Source organism: Paramisgurnus dabryanus, chromosome 5, assembly GCF_030506205.2.
Source record: "Paramisgurnus dabryanus chromosome 5, PD_genome_1.1, whole genome shotgun sequence".
NCBI classification, from domain to species: domain Eukaryota; kingdom Metazoa; phylum Chordata; class Actinopteri; order Cypriniformes; family Cobitidae; genus Paramisgurnus; species Paramisgurnus dabryanus.
The window spans coordinates 23,475,795-23,497,930 of NC_133341.1; the positions used below are offsets into that span (position 1 = coordinate 23,475,795).

The window sequence follows — 22,136 nt, forward strand, 5'->3', positions numbered from 1 at the left end:
TGCAACCACATAGTTACATTCCTGCAAGCACACAGGACATCCAAGTAAATGTGACAATGACAGCGAGAGGGGAATGAGCATATTGGTGTGAAGTAGAGGTGAATTGAAGGACGATGATAGCGGGAGTGAGATATCAAATAGAGAGGTGGAGCCCAAAAAAAAACAGGAGGCTTTGCAGCAGGAGATAAGAGAATAGAGGAAAATATGAAACATGAGAGATGTGTGGGCAAGAGGTAAAAGAAGAAGGAATAAGCCCAGACAGAACATAAGGGTGAAAAGAGGACAGAATAACACAAAGATGGACAGAGGAGAGGGCAGATGAGGTAATGTGATGCTCAATGAACATCATGCCTCAGTACTCAAGGATCCAGAGGTGACTGTACTGTATAGTCTAATAGACCCACCTCCAATGGATTTTTGAGAGAGAGAGAGAGAGAGAGAGGAAAAGTAGGTCATGGCAGTCTGTGCTCAGTCAGGCTCACACAAGCTGAGACAGCTGCAGGAGAATGTCTCTCTCTCTCACCCACACCCTCTCTCTCTCTTTCTTTCCCATACTTAGTCTTTTCTTTTTATGGTCATGCTGATTTATGTCTTTAATTTTAGCTGCCATAGGACATATGTTTCTTTGAGTTCTGCAGTATTTAGCTGTTACAGATCTACTGGGGTGTGCCATTTAAACACCTGTTTGTGCTCAGCATTTCTGTGTGGGTGTGTGTGGGTGCATGTGTGTTGGTAAGGGGTGTAATTAAACATTTTCCATTTAATACTCCTATAAATATACTTTGCCTGCCCGCCTAACAAAGGGGTCAAGGCTTTAAATCCTTTTAGTAGTAAAATGCATCCACTCCTTCCCTATCGGGGTATCAGAATTGGAAAATGTTAGGCCACTCATGATTATTGTGACTGATGAAGCTTTTAGCCATTCTGTCAAAGCTGTGAACATCAACTGAAAGCCCTTAAGGTCTAATTGAAATCTGGGACAGGATATGTTCAATTAAATATGATAGCCATATGCTTGTTGATGAGTGAAATACATATGATTGACTCAGAGAGGAAATAAACTAGCTGTGTCCCAATTCGTCCCAATAACTCCTCTCCTCTGGGCTCACGGGATAGTAAAGTGCCCATCGGCGCTCAGACATGTGGTGCTTTCGCACTTTCAGTGACCCGAGTTCGATTCCCGGCTTTTGCCGATTCCATACCCCTCTCTCATCCCTGTACTCTTCTCCTTAAAAACTCACTGTTAATAAATAAAGAAAAAACTGGCCTATATAATATAAGTAAAGTGCCTGTGAAAGGCATCTTGCCGGAAGTAGCAGGTCATCCGGGTACTTTTCGTCTACTGTTTTTCCAATTCTATGAATTTGGACATAGTACTCCTTGCATTGAGATTTTGGCCTACAATATGGAAGTAGGTGGTTACATATGGAAGTACAGCGTGTGAAATATGTACTGACAATAGTTAATTGAATTTAATACATTTGAATGATTAGCTCTAGGAAAGTGTTCTTTAATGATAGTGATGAATAAATGATAGCGTTTAATTTGTGCAGGATGGTTTTAAACATTTATACGAGTTGTGATTTTAGATGATAGAAGTGATTTGTAGCAGGGTCATTCATCTCTGTTGGATGGCTCCAAGGTTCCTCCTTTATGGTCAGCAGATTCATTGGAGTTATGTTTCATTTAAATTGTCAACTGTTTGTCCTAAAATAGTTTTTAATAAAATGAAAATAAACAAGAATGAAATAGAGCTGTAAAAATGAATGGGGATAGCATAGCTCAGATCCTTTGAAGAATTGTATGAGATATGAGTTTATATTGCTCATGTTTATTACATTTGGTATCTCTGCAAATGTGAGCACACTGTGTGCGACACTGCTGATGTTTGTTTCTCAGGAGAATAATTGAGAGACTGTAGACATAAGTAAACATCTTCATTTGCTCTCTATGTAGACTCACTGCTGTCTCATTTATGGTGATTCTTTACATTGGGTGAGTTTAATAAATACAATTTGATCAGTGGTTCTCAAACTTTTACTCTGTGTTTGTATATTTCACACAGACGAAAATACCAAGCTGGAGACTGTAACAAATGTATAAATAGCCAGTAATTTATGATGCCAAATTTCCTGACCCAAATTAATTCTGTGTTTCCTTCACCTGAAAAGGTCACAATATGATGTATTAATTTATTGGTCACACATGTCTGTACGATGTAACTGTGTAGCGTCTGTGCCTCGGTCAGTCCAACAATACACCTTAAAGGGGTAGTTCACCCAAAAATGAAATAATGTCAATTATGAATCACCCTCGTGTTGTTCCAAACTCGTAACGCCCCATTCAGACAGCCGGTGACCAGCAGTAGCAGAGCGACGCAATCTCATTCATTTCAATGGAAACCTGGCGACTTTCGGCGGCACGAGTGAAAGTGACCGTTGGCGACCGTATGGGAGTGTCCAGCGACGCAAGAAAGTTTAGAAAAGTTTAACTTTATGCAAATGTTGAGCAAATTTCAGGCACGACTATCAACGAGACCGAAGCAGTGGAGTTCACGTCATCCTTCTCTCATTAGTTACTCGAGTGGATGGTACTCATTTGTAGCCTGGGTGCCAGCCGATCTTAGCCCCGCCCACAACATTTTGAGGACGGGAAGATCGGTCTGGGGTTTCTCCGTTGAGGAGCTACTATGCTAGTCCTAAAACTGGTCGACCAATCAAATTGTCAGGGCGGGCTTTATACGATGATGGACAGATGATCAACAGTAACGTAATCAGCCATGTCACCAAAGAGCGCGTGTGTTGAATCTATTTACAATGAAATGGCTGGCCCTGTAGAATTCAGATATGTGGAATCTGACATTGAGTCTGTTCTTAAAGATATCGACAGAGCATTGATTTTAAAAGAGGAACAGATAAATGCGAGCAAGGCATTTGTTGATCAGAAATATGTTTTTGCCATTCGGGATTCGGCAAAAGTTGGTCGCACTTATGGAGGACCAAGTTAAAGAAGCAACTGAAATGGGTATCATGGCGATGCAACTCAGCGTGCTCAACGAGATGGATATAATTAGTGGTCGTTGCCAGCTTCTTTTCGGAACCCCGGAATCGTGGCTGCTGAATAAGTGGAGGGACATGCTAGGCTCCGATATTTTTCAAGCAAACGTAATGGGTATCGTCTTGGATGAAGTTCACCTAATGTACAAATGATAAGAGATAGTCTGATTGTATGACTTAGTAAATACTTAATGTTGTGATATAAATGAAATGTTGTAAACATAGTAGGTGTTGATGTACGTTCGCTAGGATAATCACAATGTTAGTGTCATTGTAGCGAAATAACTAGCTGTTCGGTCAGGCTGCAAAAGACGTCATTTCAACATACGTCACACACTCTGTTGCTCTGATTGGTCATAGGTCTATCCAATTGAGTGCAGAGGCATTTTTCGGTTGAGACAAGCCTCATAATCATAGCCCAATGGAGCGGTATCAAACTCAAATTCTGACTAGAATTGAGTATGACAACGTCAGGCTAACTCATTTGTTTATGAGAAGCAGATTTAGAAACGCCTCATTGAAAGAGACGGGCGACACACAGCAATAACATCGCTGGCTGTCTGAATGGGGCGTAAGACATTCATCTTTGCAACACAGTTTAAGATGTTTTATATTTAGTCCGAGAGCTTGTTGACCCTCCATTGAAAATCTATGTATGGTTTACTGTCCATGTCCAGAAAGGTAATCTAAACATCATCAAAATAGTCCATGTGACATCAGTGGGTCAGTCAGAATGTGTTGAAGCATCGAAAATACATTTTGGTACAAAAATCACGACTTTATTCAGCATTGTTTTCTCTTCCGCATCTGTTTTGAAGAAAAAAAACATGCGCGAGACTGAAGTCACGTGACTGCATTGACGTGGATGACGTACGACGGGACTGACGTGTTATCTGGTGCACCCCAGCTGTTTTTTTTTTCGGGTGCCCAGGGATTCGTTTCCAGTCTGAGGAAGACGCATGCTGTAAGTTTGAAAAGAAAACTTTGCAAATATATCTGAGAATAACACGTCAGCCGTGTCACTGCAGTCACGTGACTTTAGTCTTGAAAGTTGGTTCTCAGCACTTACTAGATGAAGATAAGCATTGATAAGTGACATTGCGGGTGTTAGTATGTGAGTCTTTCATTTAGAATTAGATTTTTTTTCTGAATTGCCCTTGAGGGTGTTGTTTAATATATTTTGGCATGATTTTTTGCTAAAGTTGGTATATGAAATATTGCTGATGTCATCTGTGCATTAGATGTGGGAAAACAGTGGAAGATGTTTCAGCAGCTACAGAGAAATATACAGGGAGCAATTAAAGTCATGTGAGATTCACCTGAAATTCTGGGTATTTACATAAGTATTGTCTCCGTGTGGTTTGTCCTAAGTTTTATCATAAAAAAGCATTGTTTGTTAGTCTTGTAGTGTGAGCAAGACTAGTGTACTTTTTCTTTGCTACTTTGAAAGGATACATATTTGCTCTGCCCTTGAGCACAAGCCACAACAAGTCTCTTGTACGTTCTAACCTTTTACAGATCAACAGTCAAACCTTTACAACATGGCTTACTTGACGGAAGCAATTTTGTCATGCCGGCTTAGATGCCATTGACCTGTCATTAAAGTTTTAAGAAAGCATTAATCTCAAGTTTATCTCATGAAAGATTTTCCTAATCATGCTAAGCAGCTTGTTTGTCTGGTTATTTTACTAGTGGTTGTGTACATCCGTCTTGGTAAGGAATATTTCAATGGTGTTTGATTTTTGAAAGTGTCGTATTAATTGGGAATGACAATCAGATAAGTGATCTTAGATGTAGCCGTGTCCATAGGAATAGTGTGTACCTATACAGTTTGTGTTTTCCCTACGTGTTTTCACTCCATCTGTTATAATATGCTGGCAAGGCACACCACCCGCCTCTTTGTGATACAATCACCTGATCATAGATCACAGCTTGCTGATACTGTAAATTTTATGAACGCCCTTGTGTTCAAATTCTCCGAAGCTCTTAGTTCTGTAAAGTATGTGTATTTTCATAGTTTTTTTATACTATGTGTATGATGTTGGTTTTGGATTGGTGTCAGCCAATAACTCACTTGCCCCCGCCTGTGGAAAATATTTGTGTTGTGCCAGACACCCCCTGAAGCTCAGAAAGCACTTGAATGTGTCTCAGATTCAGGTCATGATCCGTGATGTTTGGACTGGAATCCGCCCAGTCATCTTGTGATATCTCCTGGTGAAATCAGATATAAACTTACAGTATCCGCAAGCAGATTTATCATTCGTGCACCAGTAAAACAACATGATGTTCTGTGAGGTGGATTATAAAGGCTTTGCTCAAACAGTATCCTGCTGTTTAAATATTGTATTATTTGGTACACCTGTGCATATTACGCATTTGGTAGAAAACACATAAGTTTTAGGAGCTTCAGGAACCATCTGTTAGTACAAACGGTGACCTTTGTAACCATAGTTTCTGCCAAACAAAATAAAACATGACATTAAATGGCAGAAAGTGTTACAAGCTTGAAGGTAGCAATAAGTAGGGGTCGGCTCATATCTGTTTTTTTAGGGCCAATGCTGACCTTGGTTACCATAGTTTCTGCCAAACAAAACAAAATAAATTAGGGATTGGCCAATATGTTGGCCCATATTTAGATTTTATTTTTAAGTATCAGCTGATTACTCTGACACTCGGATATAAAGCCAAAGACAGTAAAATGACCAATCATTATTCACTTTTTAACATGACGTTAGACTGTTTTACACACAAAAACATTCTGGTGTGCAGCAAAGTCTTATTCAAATGTCAGATCCACATAAATTATATCTTGTAAATATGTCAAATAAGTACTATAAAAGGGTATATTTATATATTATATACATAACAAATGTTTTTATTTAGTTTCACCAATTTTCTGTTTATCTTTCATTTACTTTAATTATATTTTGTGTTATATTGGCCTCATATCAACCACACTGCTTTCTTAATATTGGCATTGGTCATTAATAAACCCACAAGGAAGCAATAAGTAGGAGTTCAATATGTTTTTTAAGGGGTTTCTGATACCAATTTGTTATGTAAAAATTTAAAATGTATTTTTAAGTAGACTGATAACTGATATTTTGAACATATATATATATATTAACCTGGTGTAAAAATGAAAATTAATGTCAATGGGGTCTGACAAAAATATTTTAAATGCTTTTAAACTAAACTTTTTTCTGAGAACTCCTAATAATAAAAAATTTTTATTCAATTATTATATCTGTAAACGTTTTGGAAATGACGATACCGATAACCATAAAAATTCTTATTATTGGCACCGAAAATTGGTCAAACTATAGCAATAAAATACTTAGAGACTGCCATATTTTAAATATAGTCATTTTACATCAAATTTATTCACTTAGTGGAAAAATAAGAGAGCATTTATGTATAATATTATATTTTTACACTCAGTACTGTACAAAAGTCTCAGGCCACCACCAGTTGTTTTAGAAATTTTAATGTCCATCATATTTATTTTTCAATTTATTTTTTTAGGATACAAACATAAAATACAGGAAAAAATAAATTTTCAGTACTAAATATCTTCTTTTGGCATCGTCTGTGTTTAGTGTGACCTCTCTTGGCATTTTATTATTTAAATATTGTTTATTTACTTATAATAAAACATTGACAAGTTGTTCTAATATACAATCACCTAAAGGATTATTAGGAACACCATACTAATACTGTGTTGGACCCCCTTTCGCCTTCAGAACTGCCTTATATCTACGTGACATTGATTCTACAAGGTGCTGAAAGCATTCTTTTGAAATGTTTGCCCATATTGATAGGATAGCATCTTGCAGTTGATGGAAATTTGTGGGATGCACATCCAGGGCACGAAGCTCCCGTTTCACCACATCCCAAATATGCTCTATTGGGTTGAGATCTGGTGACTGTGGGGGCCATTTTAGTACAGTGAACTCATTGTCATGTTCAAGAAACCAATTTGAAATGATTCGAGCTTTGCGACATGGTGCATTATCCTGCTGGAAGTAGCCATCAGAGGATGGATACATGGTGGTCATAAAGTGATGAACATGGTCAGAAACAATGCTCAGGTAGGCTGTGACATTTAAACGATGGCACTAAGGGGCCTAAAGTGTGCCAAGAAAACATCCCCCACACCATTACACCACCACCAGCCTGCACAGTGGTAACAAGGCATGATGGATCCATGTTCTCATTCTGTTTACGCCAAATTCTGACTCTACCATCTGAATGTCTCAACAGAAATTGAGACTCATCAGACCAGGCAACATTTTTCCAGTCTTCAACTATCCAGTTTTGGTGAGCTCGTGCAAATTGTAGCCTCTTTTTCCTATTTGTAGTGGAGATGAGTGGTACCCGGTGGGGTCTTCTGCTGTTGTAGCCCATCCGCCTCAAGGTTGTGCATGTTGTGGCTTCACAAATGCTTTGCTGCATACCTCAGTTGTAACAAGTGGTTATTTCAGTCAAAGTTGCTCTTCTATCAGCTTGAATCAGTCGGCCCATTCTCCTCTTACCTCTAGCATCACCAAGGCATTTTCAACCACAGGACAGCCGCATACTGGATGTTTTTCCCTTTTCACACCATTCTTTGTAAACCCTAGAAATGGTTGTGTGTGAAAATCCCAGTAACTGAGCAGATTGTGAAATACTCAGACCGGCTCGTCTGGCACCAACAACCATGCCACACTCAAAATTGCTTAAATCACCTTTCTTTCCCATTCTGACCTTCAGTTTGGAGTTCAGGAGATTGTCTTGACCAGGACCACACCCCTGAATGCATTGAAGCAACTGCCATGGGATTGACTGATTAGATAATTGCATTAATGAAAAAACAAGCAAAAAACATTTTGTCTAGTCATGGCTATTGTTGGGTTAATATTCACAATATACAATTTGGCCTCTTGTACCTTATTGCTATTACAAAACTCTACATTTTGCAATGTATGAATTATAATTTTTTTGCATGTTATGGTTAAACACTTTTTTTTCATTTCTGTCTGCTTTCTTAGGTGTAAATGCAAGTGTAGCACCATTTTTCTCTCGTAGTTTGTTCATGGGGCGTCTATTTACAAGCAGCTCTCCTGAGACACTCCGTCTCGTGATTACTGAGCAACGATTCAGCAACTTCAAAACAATCCACCCTCCCAGCCTTACAGTATATCTAACCCGGAAGGGTCCTTGTCTCCCTTTCCCTCAGCTGGCACTCTGTAGGTCAACACAAATCCAGACATCTGCGTAAAACAGGTAGCCTGCAGTTATCAGAGACCCAGATACAGCTCACTATCTCTCAGATGCTCCATTTCCTCGTCCGGGTCTCCAGGCGGACCGCACCCGGTGATGTATCTTTGATGCTGTCGCTCGCGGTCCCACAGTGCTGCTGTTGGTAGCTGTAGAGGAAGTTGTGTGATAATCAGAGAGTTCCCTGCAGACGTGCTCTCAGTCAAAGCTGGAGAGATAACAGCAGTCGGGAGGGTCTGCTGGTACTGTTAGCTATGTATGCAGTACCCTAAACAAACATAGATGAGGTTGACAAGCATGCACACAGAAGTTCATGAGTGTTTCTTTCAATTGACACCAGAAGTGTTTAATGCATTAGTGGGGCTGATATAAGATATTAATAATTGTTCGTGATTGTTTTAGGGTTTGATTCATCTCAGTCTTTAAATTTGCTAAATTGTATACAGAGTGGGATGTTAAATGATAAAACTGCTAAAAAGCTTAATAATGTGTTCATATAAAATGATTTTTATAAAGCCTTAGTATTAGTGCCTTTTACTTTTTAAATCCATTTTATAGGGATGCGTGATATATTATTTCTTTGCCGATACCAATATTCAATTTACATCCCCTGATACCAAGAGATTTTTGCTGACACAGCGTGGGTTTTTCACCCCTTTTAATTGCCAGGATGTAATCTGCCCTGATCATTGGCTGTTTTTAAACGATCGGCCTGTGTCTTATGGAAATTTTGCTTTCATCTGCTGATACAGATTATCGGTGTTCCAGATCAACGAATAGCAAGGCCAACATTTCTTATTTTTTGTGCTTAGGCTATCAGGCAAATCTCAGTGTTTCTGCTCTGTTTGTATATATGACAGTTGAAGGCATCATGCTGGCGTGGCATAAATATCTAAATAACGTCTTCACAGCGTTTGGAAAGGGAGTTGCCTCATCTAAAATCAACAAAGCCATGTTTAGCGAACGTTATTGAGTTTCTGTCTGTTCTGGTTCTGCTCCAATGCATGACAGAACTCTTTGTGGACTCACTGTGGAGCTTATAGGAGCCATATTTTGCACTTTTGTGGCATTAATTTTGCCATTTATAATGTATGGTCAAGGCTTCTTGCATCAAAAATGAAGTTTGTTATAGAATTGGACATATTTTCCATCCTTACAATACGACTGTACTGTAAATATTATGACTAATGTAAAACACATCTGTTCTGGAGAACCTCATTGCATTTAAAATAAGCGTCAGTGCATTCAAATAGGTTTATTGATTTTAATGTATTTTTTTTATTTTGTCACATTGCTCACTTGCAGTATAGGTAATGGAAAACAAAATCTTTAAATTCTAAGTAGGACTTTGCTACAAAATGTTGAAAAGTGGCTAGAGAGGATGTAATATAGAGACTAGACCAAGCGTGCCGCACAAGCCCTGAAAAGTGAAGCCAAAACGTCTCGATCGCCCCCCAGTGACTGGTCCCAGTATAGGTCATAAACCCCGCCTCCCCATGTTATTCAATGGGACTTGAGACCAACTAAAAAAATTAATTACACTTCAATTATCTTTTTTCCGAACCTGGTTTCTGTCATTTATTGTAGTTTTTATCACACTGATGTGAATTCAAATGTTTGTTTTTAACATAAGTTTGTGTTTAGTTAGTTATTTAATGATATAAAAACGGTGGTGTCACGTCATGATTGACAGCTGTGATATCGTGTGATATGCGCATACTGCGAGAGCGAGGGCGGGGTTTTGATTTCGCGGCTTCACTTCCTGCTCACTACTGCGCATGACTGGTCCCGAAACGCTACTGCGCAGACTCAAGACCCAAGATGTCAGCGCCATATCGGGACACTGGCGCTTCACTTTTCACCAATGGAAGGGAGCGAACAGGCGTCGTCCATCTTTTTTTACAGTCTATGGACTAGACAGACAGTATGTCATTGTCTGACACGTCCTTGCAATATTAAAGGGACACTGTTAAAAGGACATTGCTCAATGATATTACGCACTCTCTGAAAATAGTCCCCTGCTATTGAAAGTTACCAAGGGGACTATTTTCGAGCAGTGCGTAATACACTTGCTGCAGCCATGTTACAGCAGCAAAGTCCTTGATTATTACGCCAGAATGAGAGTATAGTTCCTAGCCATATCTGCCTAGAAAATCACAACTTTTAATTTTTCTTTGGTCTTAGTACACAATGTAACTACAGAAGAGTCAAGTTTTAAATAGGAAAAATATTCAAACTCTTTGGTTATTCTTTAGCGCGATGCTAATGGTCTAATCAGATTTAATGGATTATGCTAAGCTATGCTAAAAGTGGTGGCGCCAGACCCGGTGATCGGTTGAATGGATTCCAAAACGGTAAAAATCAAATGTTTAACTCTAGGCGGGCTAGAAAATGAGTATATTTTCAAAAACGTGGAGTGTCCCTTTATCTCTTTCCTCATTGACGAGTTATCTCATCAATTAAAAGAAAACATTTGCATTAAAAAAACGTGTTCCAAGAAGTTGAATTTTCCGCATTATTGGCCTGTGTAGTTTTATGTTAATCTGTAATACCGTGATTAACCACTAGTTTATGCACTTACCTAATTTATAAAAAAAACTGAAGCAACATTTTTTATTTTTAAGTTATGTTTTTGGGCCGTTTTTGCCATTATTAGATAGATAGCATGATAGGAGAGGACAGGCGAGTATAGGGTGGAGAGAGGGGTACTGGATTGGCAAAGGACCTCGAGCCGGGATTCAATTATGATGTCGATTATGGTCGCCGAAAGTGCGTCTGCACCATATGTCCGAGCACTGCCCACTACACGCAACATTTTTTTTTACTGATTTTAAACTCTGTGTATGTTTTGATAATTATTCTGAATCTGATCTCTTACAAAATTCCTTCACAAAAATTCAATTATTTCAGCTTTTTGCTAATTTTTTTATTTTTAAGAAAAATACCCATATTTAAGAGTTTATAAGCAGAGAAAAAAAATATAGATAGGATTAAATGTTTTCCCCATTTTGTTTGTTTGTTTATTTGAAAGCAGAGGGTCTGTTCTTTCATTTGATATATTTGTATGTTTATATATTTTAGAAGATTTTTTTCCTGGAATGCATTTTGTGAAACTTGTGAAAATAACAAAAATGCTGGCGGGCAACTTTTCCAAAAATGCCTGGCGGGGAATGAGTTAAATATTCACTGTTCAATCAATATGTTTTGTTTATGGCGGACTTAAAATATACATTTGATTTCTACACTTGGTCTCGTCAAAGTTTTAAGGTGGTGACTGGTCTACAAAAATGAGAGAGAGAGAGAGAGAGAGAGAGAGAGAGAGAGAGAGAGAGAGAGAGAGAGAGAGAAAGAAAGAGACCGTATAATGGCTTCTTCTAGTTCTGTGGTAACTGTTAGACACATGTTGTTTAAATAGACATGAAGTTGGTCAAATTATAGAATATTCCAGATTAATCTTTTACACAGGCCAATAATGTGGAAAATTAAACTTGTTGGATATTCATAAAGCATTAAAATATGTCCATCATCTTCATCATGCCAACAGTCTGCTGTCTCTTCCAACTGTGGAAACTTAACTCAGTTTCCCATAAACAGTAAACATTTACATAAAAACAGTGTCCAGGGAACAAAGACACATAAAAAGACTAAACAAACAGGCAAGACTGTTTAACAAGCAGGTAGCACACACTATGCAGCAGATATTATCAATGCTGTCAATGAGTTGTTATTGCAACATTTGCTGACTTAGCATCTGTGTCATATCAATCCTCTTTTCCAGGTTTTTTTTTTTTAATGGGTGGGGATGCGTGCGAAGTTTGGATGAAATGTGTGTCAGAGATGATAAATGTTGTGTGTATGCGTTGGAGAGAAAATACCACTGCTGTTCTTTTCTGTGATCTTGATTGATCTTCTGGAGTTTTGCCCTGGTGGTTGCCATGCGGCCACACTCATTAAAGAGACTCTTTTTAAAGAAAGCAACAACATCAGAGCGAATTTCAGAGAGAAAAAGAGCCTGGGCAAGTTGAAGCTCACCACACCCAGCCTGACCACTCAGCTTCTGTTGGTCAGACACACACATGCGTGCATGCTGCCATACTGTTGTTGCGTCATCCTTTTATACATCTATAATTATGCAACGTGTACATCTCTGAGATAATCATTGGGTAAGTCCCAAACCTCGTCAGGTTATGACGTAACCTCTTTGTTTCTGTATTTCTGCTTTGGAGACTTTGTTTTCCTTATGGAGTGATTCAATTAAGGTGTGACAGGAACTGGAAAGGTTGGGTAAGTCAATCACCTCAGAAACTCAGGAGTCAATAAGAGACCAAATGAAAAGTTCATTTTGTCAGTTCACACGCACCGCTCTCTGTTTCCTTCGCTGCCTCACATGCCATGTTGAAGGGAGGTGAGGGATGTGACTCAGTGTTTCTTGCAGGAAACTACTTCTGTTCAGGTGCTGCTGAGCACTTTGTAAAACAACACATGAGTGTGACTAAATGTCATTGTAGTCTGCAAAGAGCCAGTAAACAACTGAGTGCTCAACCATGCCTCGATATGGTTTCACTGGAATATGTCTGTCATGATGTTAAAAGCATAATGTAATTTTTGCAGTTTAGAGGTCACATACAAGACAAAATCACAGCTTGGCAAGTTTTTTAAATGTGCATTGTGTAACATTTAGAAGTGTCCTTGACAGAAATACAATATAATATTCATAACTATATTATGTGTGGTGTATAAATACCTTACAAAATGAACTCTATTGTGTTTATTATCTTTGAATGAGCCATTTTTATCTGTACATTCACCTTGGGTCCTCTTACATAAAAGTCGCCATTTCGCGCCGCCAAGATTTATTTCACATCTTAAAGGACAACACCACCATTTTTCAATATTTTCTATGTTTTTACCTCAACTTAGACAAATTAATACATACAAATGCGTACACTTAAACCTTTTATACAGGGCATTGTGAATGACTTAGCATTTAGCCTAGCCCCATTCATTCCTTAGGATCCAAACAGGGATGAATTTAGAAGCCACCAAACACTTCCATGTTTTCCCTATTTAAACACACAAGTAAGTATGGTGGCAACAAAAAAATGTGGCAATTTTTAAGTGAATAAAAAATGAGAACTATATTGTATGGCGGAAGAGAACTTAGTTTGCAACACTTCAACCTCGGGAGCAGTAATATTGATGGAAGTTTTTTTTTCAGTGCGTGCACTTAATCTTTGTACAGCTAGTCGTGAATGTGTTAGCATTTAGCTTAGCCCCATTCATTCATCAAGTCCAATTTATAGTCGTGCCTAAGCTCTATGGTGTAGGTTATTCGTAGCCTCTGCGTAGCCTGAGCAAATCGCCGAATTTGTAAGTATGGTGGCAAAAAATTAAACACGAAGTAACATCATCACTCCTGACTTCTCCCCCTCTCACTCAAACTTCCATCAATATTACTGCGCCCGAGGTCGAAGTGTTGCAAATTAAGTGCTCTTCCGCCATACAATATAGTTCATTTTTTATCCACTTAAAAAATCGGCACGTTTTATTTCGTGCCACCATACTTACTCGTGTAACTACTAATGTAAGAGTCTTTAAATAGGGAAAACATGAAAGTGTTTGGTGGCTTCTAAATTCATCCCTGTTTGGATCCTAAGAAATGAATGGGGCTAGGCTAAATGCTAACACATTCACAATGCACTGTACAAAGATTAAGTGCACGCATTGAAAAAAGATACGTTTGTATTAATTCATCTAAGCTGAGGTAAAAACATAGTAAAATATTGAAAAACATCGGTGTTTTCCTTTAAAAAAGTCTTGTGCAATGTCCCCTTTAAATGTGAAGTTATCTGTAAATTCCAGGCTAAAGTTTCATAATCTATTTATGAGATTAGGAGATTCAAAATTTGATTTCACTAATCGATTTTTACATTGACTTCAATCTTTGGCATGGCCTTACTCGGTCAATATGAGTTATATGTTCATAATGTTCTTTACGTTAAATAGGATGATTTTATGTTGAAGTTTCACAAAAAAAAATACTCTAGCTGGGTTTTCACAGGTGGGGTCACAAATGTTTGAAATGAGTTTTACAGTTTTAATAATGAGATATTTCGATATTTGTTTGTATCAGTATTTTTACTGCCTATATATTAAGTCATATGTATTTAATAAATGTGAATATTATGTGTTGTAGGTGCGGGAGATTCTGGGTCAGTGCTCCTGTCCATCACAGTTCCCCATGACCAAAGTCTCCGAAGGAAAGTACAAAGTGGGCGACTCCAGTGCGCTTATCTTTATCAGGGTACATATTTCATTTTAATCTTACCTCTCTATCAACTCTTAATCTTAACTATGCCGTCATCATTCTTGCTTTTTAATGTGAAGCTTTATACAAATTCATGTTGCATTCTCAGACATTCTGCTGTTTCATTTTGTGCTGTTGGATTATTGCACACTCAGAATGAATGCCAGACTTTAATTATAGCTTCATAATAAGTCATCCTTGAATGGTGTTTACACAGTTTCCAGGCTGACCTATACAAGACTTAGTCTGTTATCCAACTTCATCTAAAAAGCACCCACACCCATTCATAAAGCAGACAGAAATAGAAAATTATGTTGTTTCCTGTCCCCTACCTCGCTTTCTGGACGCCTATTTGTGTTTGTATAATTAGGGTATGCGTGTTAGCATGCACTTTATGTAGGTATCTGTGCAGTTTATTATGTTGTTTCCTGTCCTTTACCTCACTTTCTGGGTGCCTTTTTTTGTTTGTGTTTGTATGATTAGGGTATGCGTGTTTGCATGCACTTTACGTAGGTATTTGTGCAGTTTATTATGTTGTTTTGGCCCAGAGTTATTTTTCAAAGGAATTTTATCTTTCTTTAGGGCAGCAGGGCTAAATCAATTAACTGGATTCAGTCTTTTTCTCCACATGGATAATGTAACTGCAACCTTATAGCCCCCCCGCACCCTCTCTCCCTGTCTCCATCTATCTTGATTAGCTCTCACTTTTCCTGTGTCTAATGTTGTCTTCCCTTTGGTTTGTGTATGTGTGTGTGTGTGCTTTTGTTCTGTTTGTACTTGGTGCTGTACGATTGAGCCCCTTTATTAACTGTGTCAGTGATTATATATAGAGGCATCGTCCCATCATTCTTCACCAGCACAATAAACCCTTGCAGTACGGCTTGGGGCGAAACAGGGCCCTTAACACGCCAAACTCGCCCTGCTCCGTTTAAAGCATGGAGGGTGAGAAGGGTGGGTGATAAACGGGCATCTTCTGGGTGGTCACCCCATTCAGTGGCTGTTTTGTAGTCATTTTGACAACAAAATGCTAAAACTCTTGATGATAGTGACCTTGACCGAAGAGACGTTGGCATTGTTTATTAAAATTACGGTTTCTGCCTTTTCTACCTGTTGCCATGGTAACCTACAGTCTGACCTAGTCAAGTGTTTTTTTAAGCTGAAGTGGGTAATGTTTTCCTTTCCCAGCATAATATACATAGTTAGCCGTTTGTATGTTTACCCACAAACGTCATGGCTCTGTGACGCAATCAAAACATTGCTCTGTTTGCTCTGTCAATTTTTACCTTTGAGGCAAACAGTAACTTAGTACATACAGTACCTGCGTTTACAGTCATTTATTTACATTGTCAACACAGCCCCAAAAATACATACGGTCGAATTTGAGGTGTGACGTGTATGAATGAGTCTGTATTTATATGAAACCTTGTGTAAATTTGTGAAGGTGGGCGTTGTGCCAACTCACAGATGTGTTTTTTCATGGCAAATGCACACAGACACTCATCACATGGTTTTTCCTTAGCATGTGCTCAGCAGATGGAGCTTAGCGAATAGCGATGCTAAAGAGCTTCATTGCTTTAGGTTCAAAGTACACAATGGAGAAATAGAGATTTGGAGATTTCTGTTCAGCGGTAAATAACAGAAGAAACAGGGCTGAGAGCAAAGGACCGAGTGTTTTTATGCTAATTCTCATACATTCCCCTCTCTCTGGATACCAGCTGAGAGAGGGGGTTGAATAAGGGGGAGTGTGTGTGTCGTGCCTGATGTCATTTTGTTTTCTCTTTCTTTAGCTCGTTTTAGGGTGTTGTCATGATAATGAAGGAGGCACTGAGGTGGAGAGAGGAAGTGTTGGTGGGCAGCTCTGTTACGTAACACTAAAGGACACTTGGGCTTGGTCTTATAAAAACCAACATATTGGCATGCATTCCCACCTGTATTATTATTGCCGTTTGCTCGGGCAAGCGTCACTATTATTGTTGCTTTACTGAGCATTAGCCATTTGAACAAACCATCAACCCTTAGTTTTCAAATTGCAAATTTGTACTACAGATATTTACATTTATGCATTTAGCAGACACTTTCATCCAAAGCGACTTACAATGCGTTACAAGGGATACATATTTTTTCCATATATGTTCCCTGGGTTCGAACCCAGGATCTTTTGCCCTGCTAATGCAATGCTGTACCACTGAGATACAGGAACAGATATGCCATCAAACTAAATTTTGAATTTGACATTACAGGATTAAATGTACATTGTGGAAAGCTTTATATAAATAAAATCTAGGCCTGGTTTCACAGACAAGGCTTGGCTAAAGCCATGACTAGGCCTTAGTTAAATTAAATTATTTTATAAACATGCCTAAGAAAAAGACGTTACTGGTTTGTATCTTGAGAAAAATCATATTCTCTTAGTCTAGCATTAAGCCTTGTGTGTAACACCAGGGGGCTAATATTAAAGGGATTGTTCACTTTAAAATGAAAATTCTGTCATTATTTTCTCATCCTCATGTTGTTCCTGTATGAATTTCTTTTTTCTGATAAACACAAAAGAAGATATTTTAATAAATTATGGTAATCACACAGCTGATTGTAACCATTAACTTCCATCATACGAAAACAAATAGTATGGAGATATTGTGTTAAATGACAAAGAAGATATTTTGATAAATGATGGTAAGCACAGTTGACGGTACCCATTGAATTCCATAGTATTTGTTTTTCCTACTATGGAAGTCAATGGTTACAATCAGCTGTGTGCTTACCATCATTTATCAAAATATCTTCTTTTGTGTTCATCAGAAAAAAGAAATTTAGAACAAAGTGAGAAAATGGTCACGGAATTTTCATGTTTGGGTGAACTATCCCATTAAATATGTACATCAGTACTTTAGAGTATCAGTACTTTATAATATAGTGTGTGTGATAATAGTTCCTCTTTCTCTCTGTAGGTGTTAAGGACTCATGTGATGGTACGTGTGGGTGGAGGTTGGGACACGCTTGAACATTACCTCGACAAACACGATCCATGCCGCTGCTCCGCGTTCGGTGAGCTCATGTCATTTGCCTCATTTCCTGTCTCTGGTCCAGATTTCTTGGAATTTTTACAGTGTTACAAGTTTCTCACTTACAGTAATGCTTTTAACAGTAGTGTACAAGTTAAACAGGTTTTTTCGGTTACTAAGGGTTAGTTTATATTAGTACGCAACATCAATACAATACAACATATTGACAATAATGTTGATAAAGAAAAATTGTATTGCGCTATGTGTAACTTGAAATTCACAAGATACGTAAACCACATTGGGGAATTACCCTATACTACACTGTTGCATAATTTTTGCACTACTTCATTGTTATACTCCACTGTGTTAACCCTTTAAAGGCGGGGTGCATGATTTTTGAAAAACACTTTTGTACCAAAACACACTTGTAACCATCAGCAGTAAGGGGATGTGTCTATTAACCGTCATTGTTGCCTGGGTTCCAAATGTGTGGGGCGGGTCTATCAAAAAAAAGTTCCCGATTCTATTAGGGTAGGTACGTGTTTGTTTAGGTGATTTCAAATGTCAACATTGGGTTTCAGAGATCATGCACCCCACCTTTAATATTATATTTTCTTAAATGTATACATTAATATAAAAATTATATGTTTATTTTATATAATAAGTATATTTTTAATATATATTTGCCTTTTACTCTGTTCATTTTGTATATACTGTATTGTCTATCTACAGTGTTTACTTGAATTGATGATTGATACTTACACTGCTTATTTGAACAGCTGCTAAACGCTCCTTACTATTATTATCAAAATGATTTCATCTTTGTTTTTCGCCTGTTAAAAGAGCCATCTAATTTCTTTCTTTAACCTCAACAGCCCACCGGTATCAGCAGGCTAAAGCGAGCGGCCAGGGTCCTCACAGCAAGAGCTCCAGTGCTCACTCCTCACGCTCCACAAGCCCTGGACCTCACTGGCGCAATGAGGGCATAGGGCCCTACAAAACCCCTGACAGACGGTCCTTGGACCCCGCTCCGGGAACCACAGCACACTCGTCTCCCTCACGGCCTGGCAGGTCGCATCATGCAGCCATGCCTGTGGAGATGGACACAGGGAGACCCACAACGCTGCAGCCTCGTCCACCACGAGACAGATCAGAATCACGTCACTTTAATCCTCTCAGGTCAGTGCAGCTGTGTTTGGGTGTGTGGAAGCACTTGTGCATGTATGTTTACATGAGTACACATGTGCAGTTGTTAGTACCTAGAAATAAGAGTACCTTAAATAAAAAACTGCAAATGCTTATAATGCGAATGAAACTCTTTAAAATATATTTTGATTCAAGGTTTTTAGAAAGTAGTAAAAAATTGCAATTGCAAATGTTACTTTGTCCTGCCATACACATGTAAAGATATTGGATGTATGTGGTCTATATATGGGATGTACTGAAGCATGAAGCATTATGACTGTGACACATGCATGAATGTGTGCTTCTACAGTTGTTTTTTCTATACGGATCCCTCAGGGTGTCTGACATTTGTTCATACTGACCTATTTAACTCAACACAAATTACAGCATTGCAAGTGGCACTTTAAAGCAACTATATACAGTACATGCACACAAACAAACACACACACACACACACACACACACACACACACACACACACACACACACACACACACACACACAGATTAGTGCAAGCAGATTTAAACTAATCCCAGGTGACATTGACCTGACATCTATCTTCTCCTCATCTGGTTTATAACTCCCCCTTGAGTTCGAACTGAAAATAGCATTTTTACTAGCGTGCAGTGTTCACACATTCTTTATTTCTAGTGTTAATATTGAAGACTGACCATACATGACTTTGAAACCTTTATTAATGCAGTCCTATTTCAAAACGCTAAGGCCTGGTTTCACAGCTAAAACCAAGACTAGATTAAGATGTTTTATTTAATAAACATCCCTTAGCCTTAGAAAAGATGTTACTGATGTGTATATCTTAAGTTGAGACTGTGCAAACGTGTCTTAGTCTAGGACTAGGCTTAAGCCTTGTCTGTGAAACCAGGGGGAAAACTCCTTAAAGGTTTAAAATACGTTTCATGGTTCCCATCTGATAATGGGGTATTCTTGTACGTCATTGTTTCTGGGAACGCCATTGTATAAATGCACCACGAACAGCTTGCTGGTTTATCTTGGCAGTATGCCTCAGTATCCTTAGGCTGATCAATGATGCAGGCCAAACGTCAGAGAAACACAGTTTTAACACTTACACTCTTAGATCTGCAGGTGAGACAGGCTGGATTACGACGGATTAAGATAATCTTACCCATCAGGTCTATCACTAACAAAATAGGTCATCAGAAGGATTCTTGGGTAACAGGGCCAGACTGTTAATGGGATAGTTCACCCAAAAGTTCATCAGTTACTCACTCTCATGTTGTCACAAACCTGTATAAATTTCTTTGTTCTGATGAACACAAAGTAAGATATTTTGAGAAAGTTTTTAACCAAACCGTTCATAAGCCCCATTCACTATTCTTTTTTCCTCTATGGAAGTTAATGGGGCTCGTGATCGGTTTTATTACAAACATTCCTCAAAATATCTCCTTTCATGTTTATCAGAGCAAAGAAATGTATACAGGTTTGTAACAACATGAGAGAAAATGAAAATTTAGTTTTTTTGTTGAACTATGCCTTTAAAATGTATAAGAAGTCATTCAACTCACTTGACTTTGTTTATGTTTATGCATTTGGCAGACACTTTTATCCAAAGCGACTTAGTGCATTACAATGTGTACATTAAATTTGTCAAAAATCAAATTAAAAGACTAAAGTGACATTTATGAAAATAAGGCATTCAATTCAAATACTGACTAATAACATTTGTATTGCCATTAAAGAGAAATTACTTAACATAAAAGCCTGGTAAAAAAATGCTCATTTTCAAAAAAAAATGTCAGTCGCACTTACAGGGTTTTGCATCTGAACTGCTCGAATACATCCAGTAAAATGTAGTTGTGTATATTTTTTTAAGTCTTTTTTCTTAGTGTATATATAAACCAACCCTTGTGATTAACAGAAAAGTCTGTTTCTTAAGAACTGCAGTATTTTGAAAGTATATGTAATGAATGTGTTTGTGTCTGTGTGTGCATGTTTGATATCCTGTATCCTTTTTGGTTTACATAATCCTACAGAAATGTCAACTGAGGTTGTAGTTTTGCATATGCTTTACTGCATGCTTTGCACACTATTAAATTACAGTCATGGAAATTATGGAAATCTTGTTGAATATTGTACACATTAACATTTATCTTAAGTATCTAATTTGTATATGTGATCCAGTCTGTTAAAACCCAGCTTAAGTTTGTGATTTACTATTTTATACATAAAATCCCTCTACATGAAGTAAAGAACATTCTGGGCAAATATAACCTTGATATCTTTAATACTGGCCGACTACCGTCATGTCAAAGATTGAAATCCATAAGTGAAATCAAACTTTAATGCTCATAATCTCATTATTAGATTATTAGCCATTATAGACTTTAGTCTGGATTTCACACACATGCTCACATATATTTTAAAAGTAAGATGATTAAATGCGTGACGCAACAAGTGACAAGTTTTCCCTGGATTCATTTTCATCTCTTTTCTCACACAGGAACAAGGACTCTTTTCTTCCGTTGACCCGCAGGCTTTCAGGAGACAGTGACTCCTCCACAGCCTCCTCCAAAGGTGGAGGAGGAAGCACGGGAGGAGGTCGCTTTTCTCTGGGTGCACGGCAGGGTCATAAAGAGGATGTGGTGCTGTTGGTGAATCGTAAGGAAGGGAAGCATGTTATTGAGCGTCCTGCAGCCGGGACACAGATTGCGGCTGTGAGAAATGCTCACGCTCGCACCCGTAGCGCTTCCAGAGAACGCTCTGCAGCTCAGTCCACCTCTATACTGAAACCTAGTCCACCTCAAGCCATAGCAGAGGTACATCGTACACCCCGCACCGAAAGGGGTAGATCCCTGGGACCTGAAGGTCCACGTAGGTTCCAGGCTCCACGGTCCCTCAGCCAGGGCAAGACACCTAGAGGACGACTGAGTGAGCCCAGTCCTGGATCGTCACCTCGTCACTCATCGACCATGGATCGGAGAGAGGCACAGAGCCCTAAGCACGCACCCCCAACATCTTTAAGAATGAGTGGAAGTTTGCCCAGAAGACAGGCATCGGGGTCTGCTTCTAACTCACCTGTGAAAGGCAGCGTAATTGATAGTCCTGGAAAGAAGGTAACGCCAAAACCCCCTGCTCCTCGGTCACCTCCCTCTGGAAGTCGCAAAACGCTTCCTCCAGTGTCGCAGGCAGGGTGCCGCTCTCCACATTCTTCTCCACGATCAAATCATCACCATTCACCACGTTCCTCTCGGGTCCCACACAATCCACGATCCAGAGAACAAAAAGGGTTGGTAAATCCCCATCACCAACAGCAGGATAGCCAGGGGGACACGAGTATTTTTAGTTTAC

The 22,136-nt window shown here is 38.7% G+C and overlaps 1 protein-coding gene across 1 annotated transcript in view; it reads left to right on the forward strand.

The window, feature by feature from the left end:
* The window catches only part of gas2l1 (growth arrest-specific 2 like 1), a 38,449-nt gene that overhangs the window by 12,421 nt on the left and 3,892 nt on the right, over nucleotides 1-22,136 (forward strand). The window contains exons 2-5 of the mRNA XM_065250415.2: nucleotides 14,512-14,619; nucleotides 17,571-17,667; nucleotides 18,500-18,803; nucleotides 21,289-22,136. Of these exons, the coding sequence (XP_065106487.1) occupies nucleotides 14,512-14,619; nucleotides 17,571-17,667; nucleotides 18,500-18,803; nucleotides 21,289-22,136 (1,357 nt within the window). The remainder of the gene's footprint in view (nucleotides 1-14,511; nucleotides 14,620-17,570; nucleotides 17,668-18,499; nucleotides 18,804-21,288) is intronic.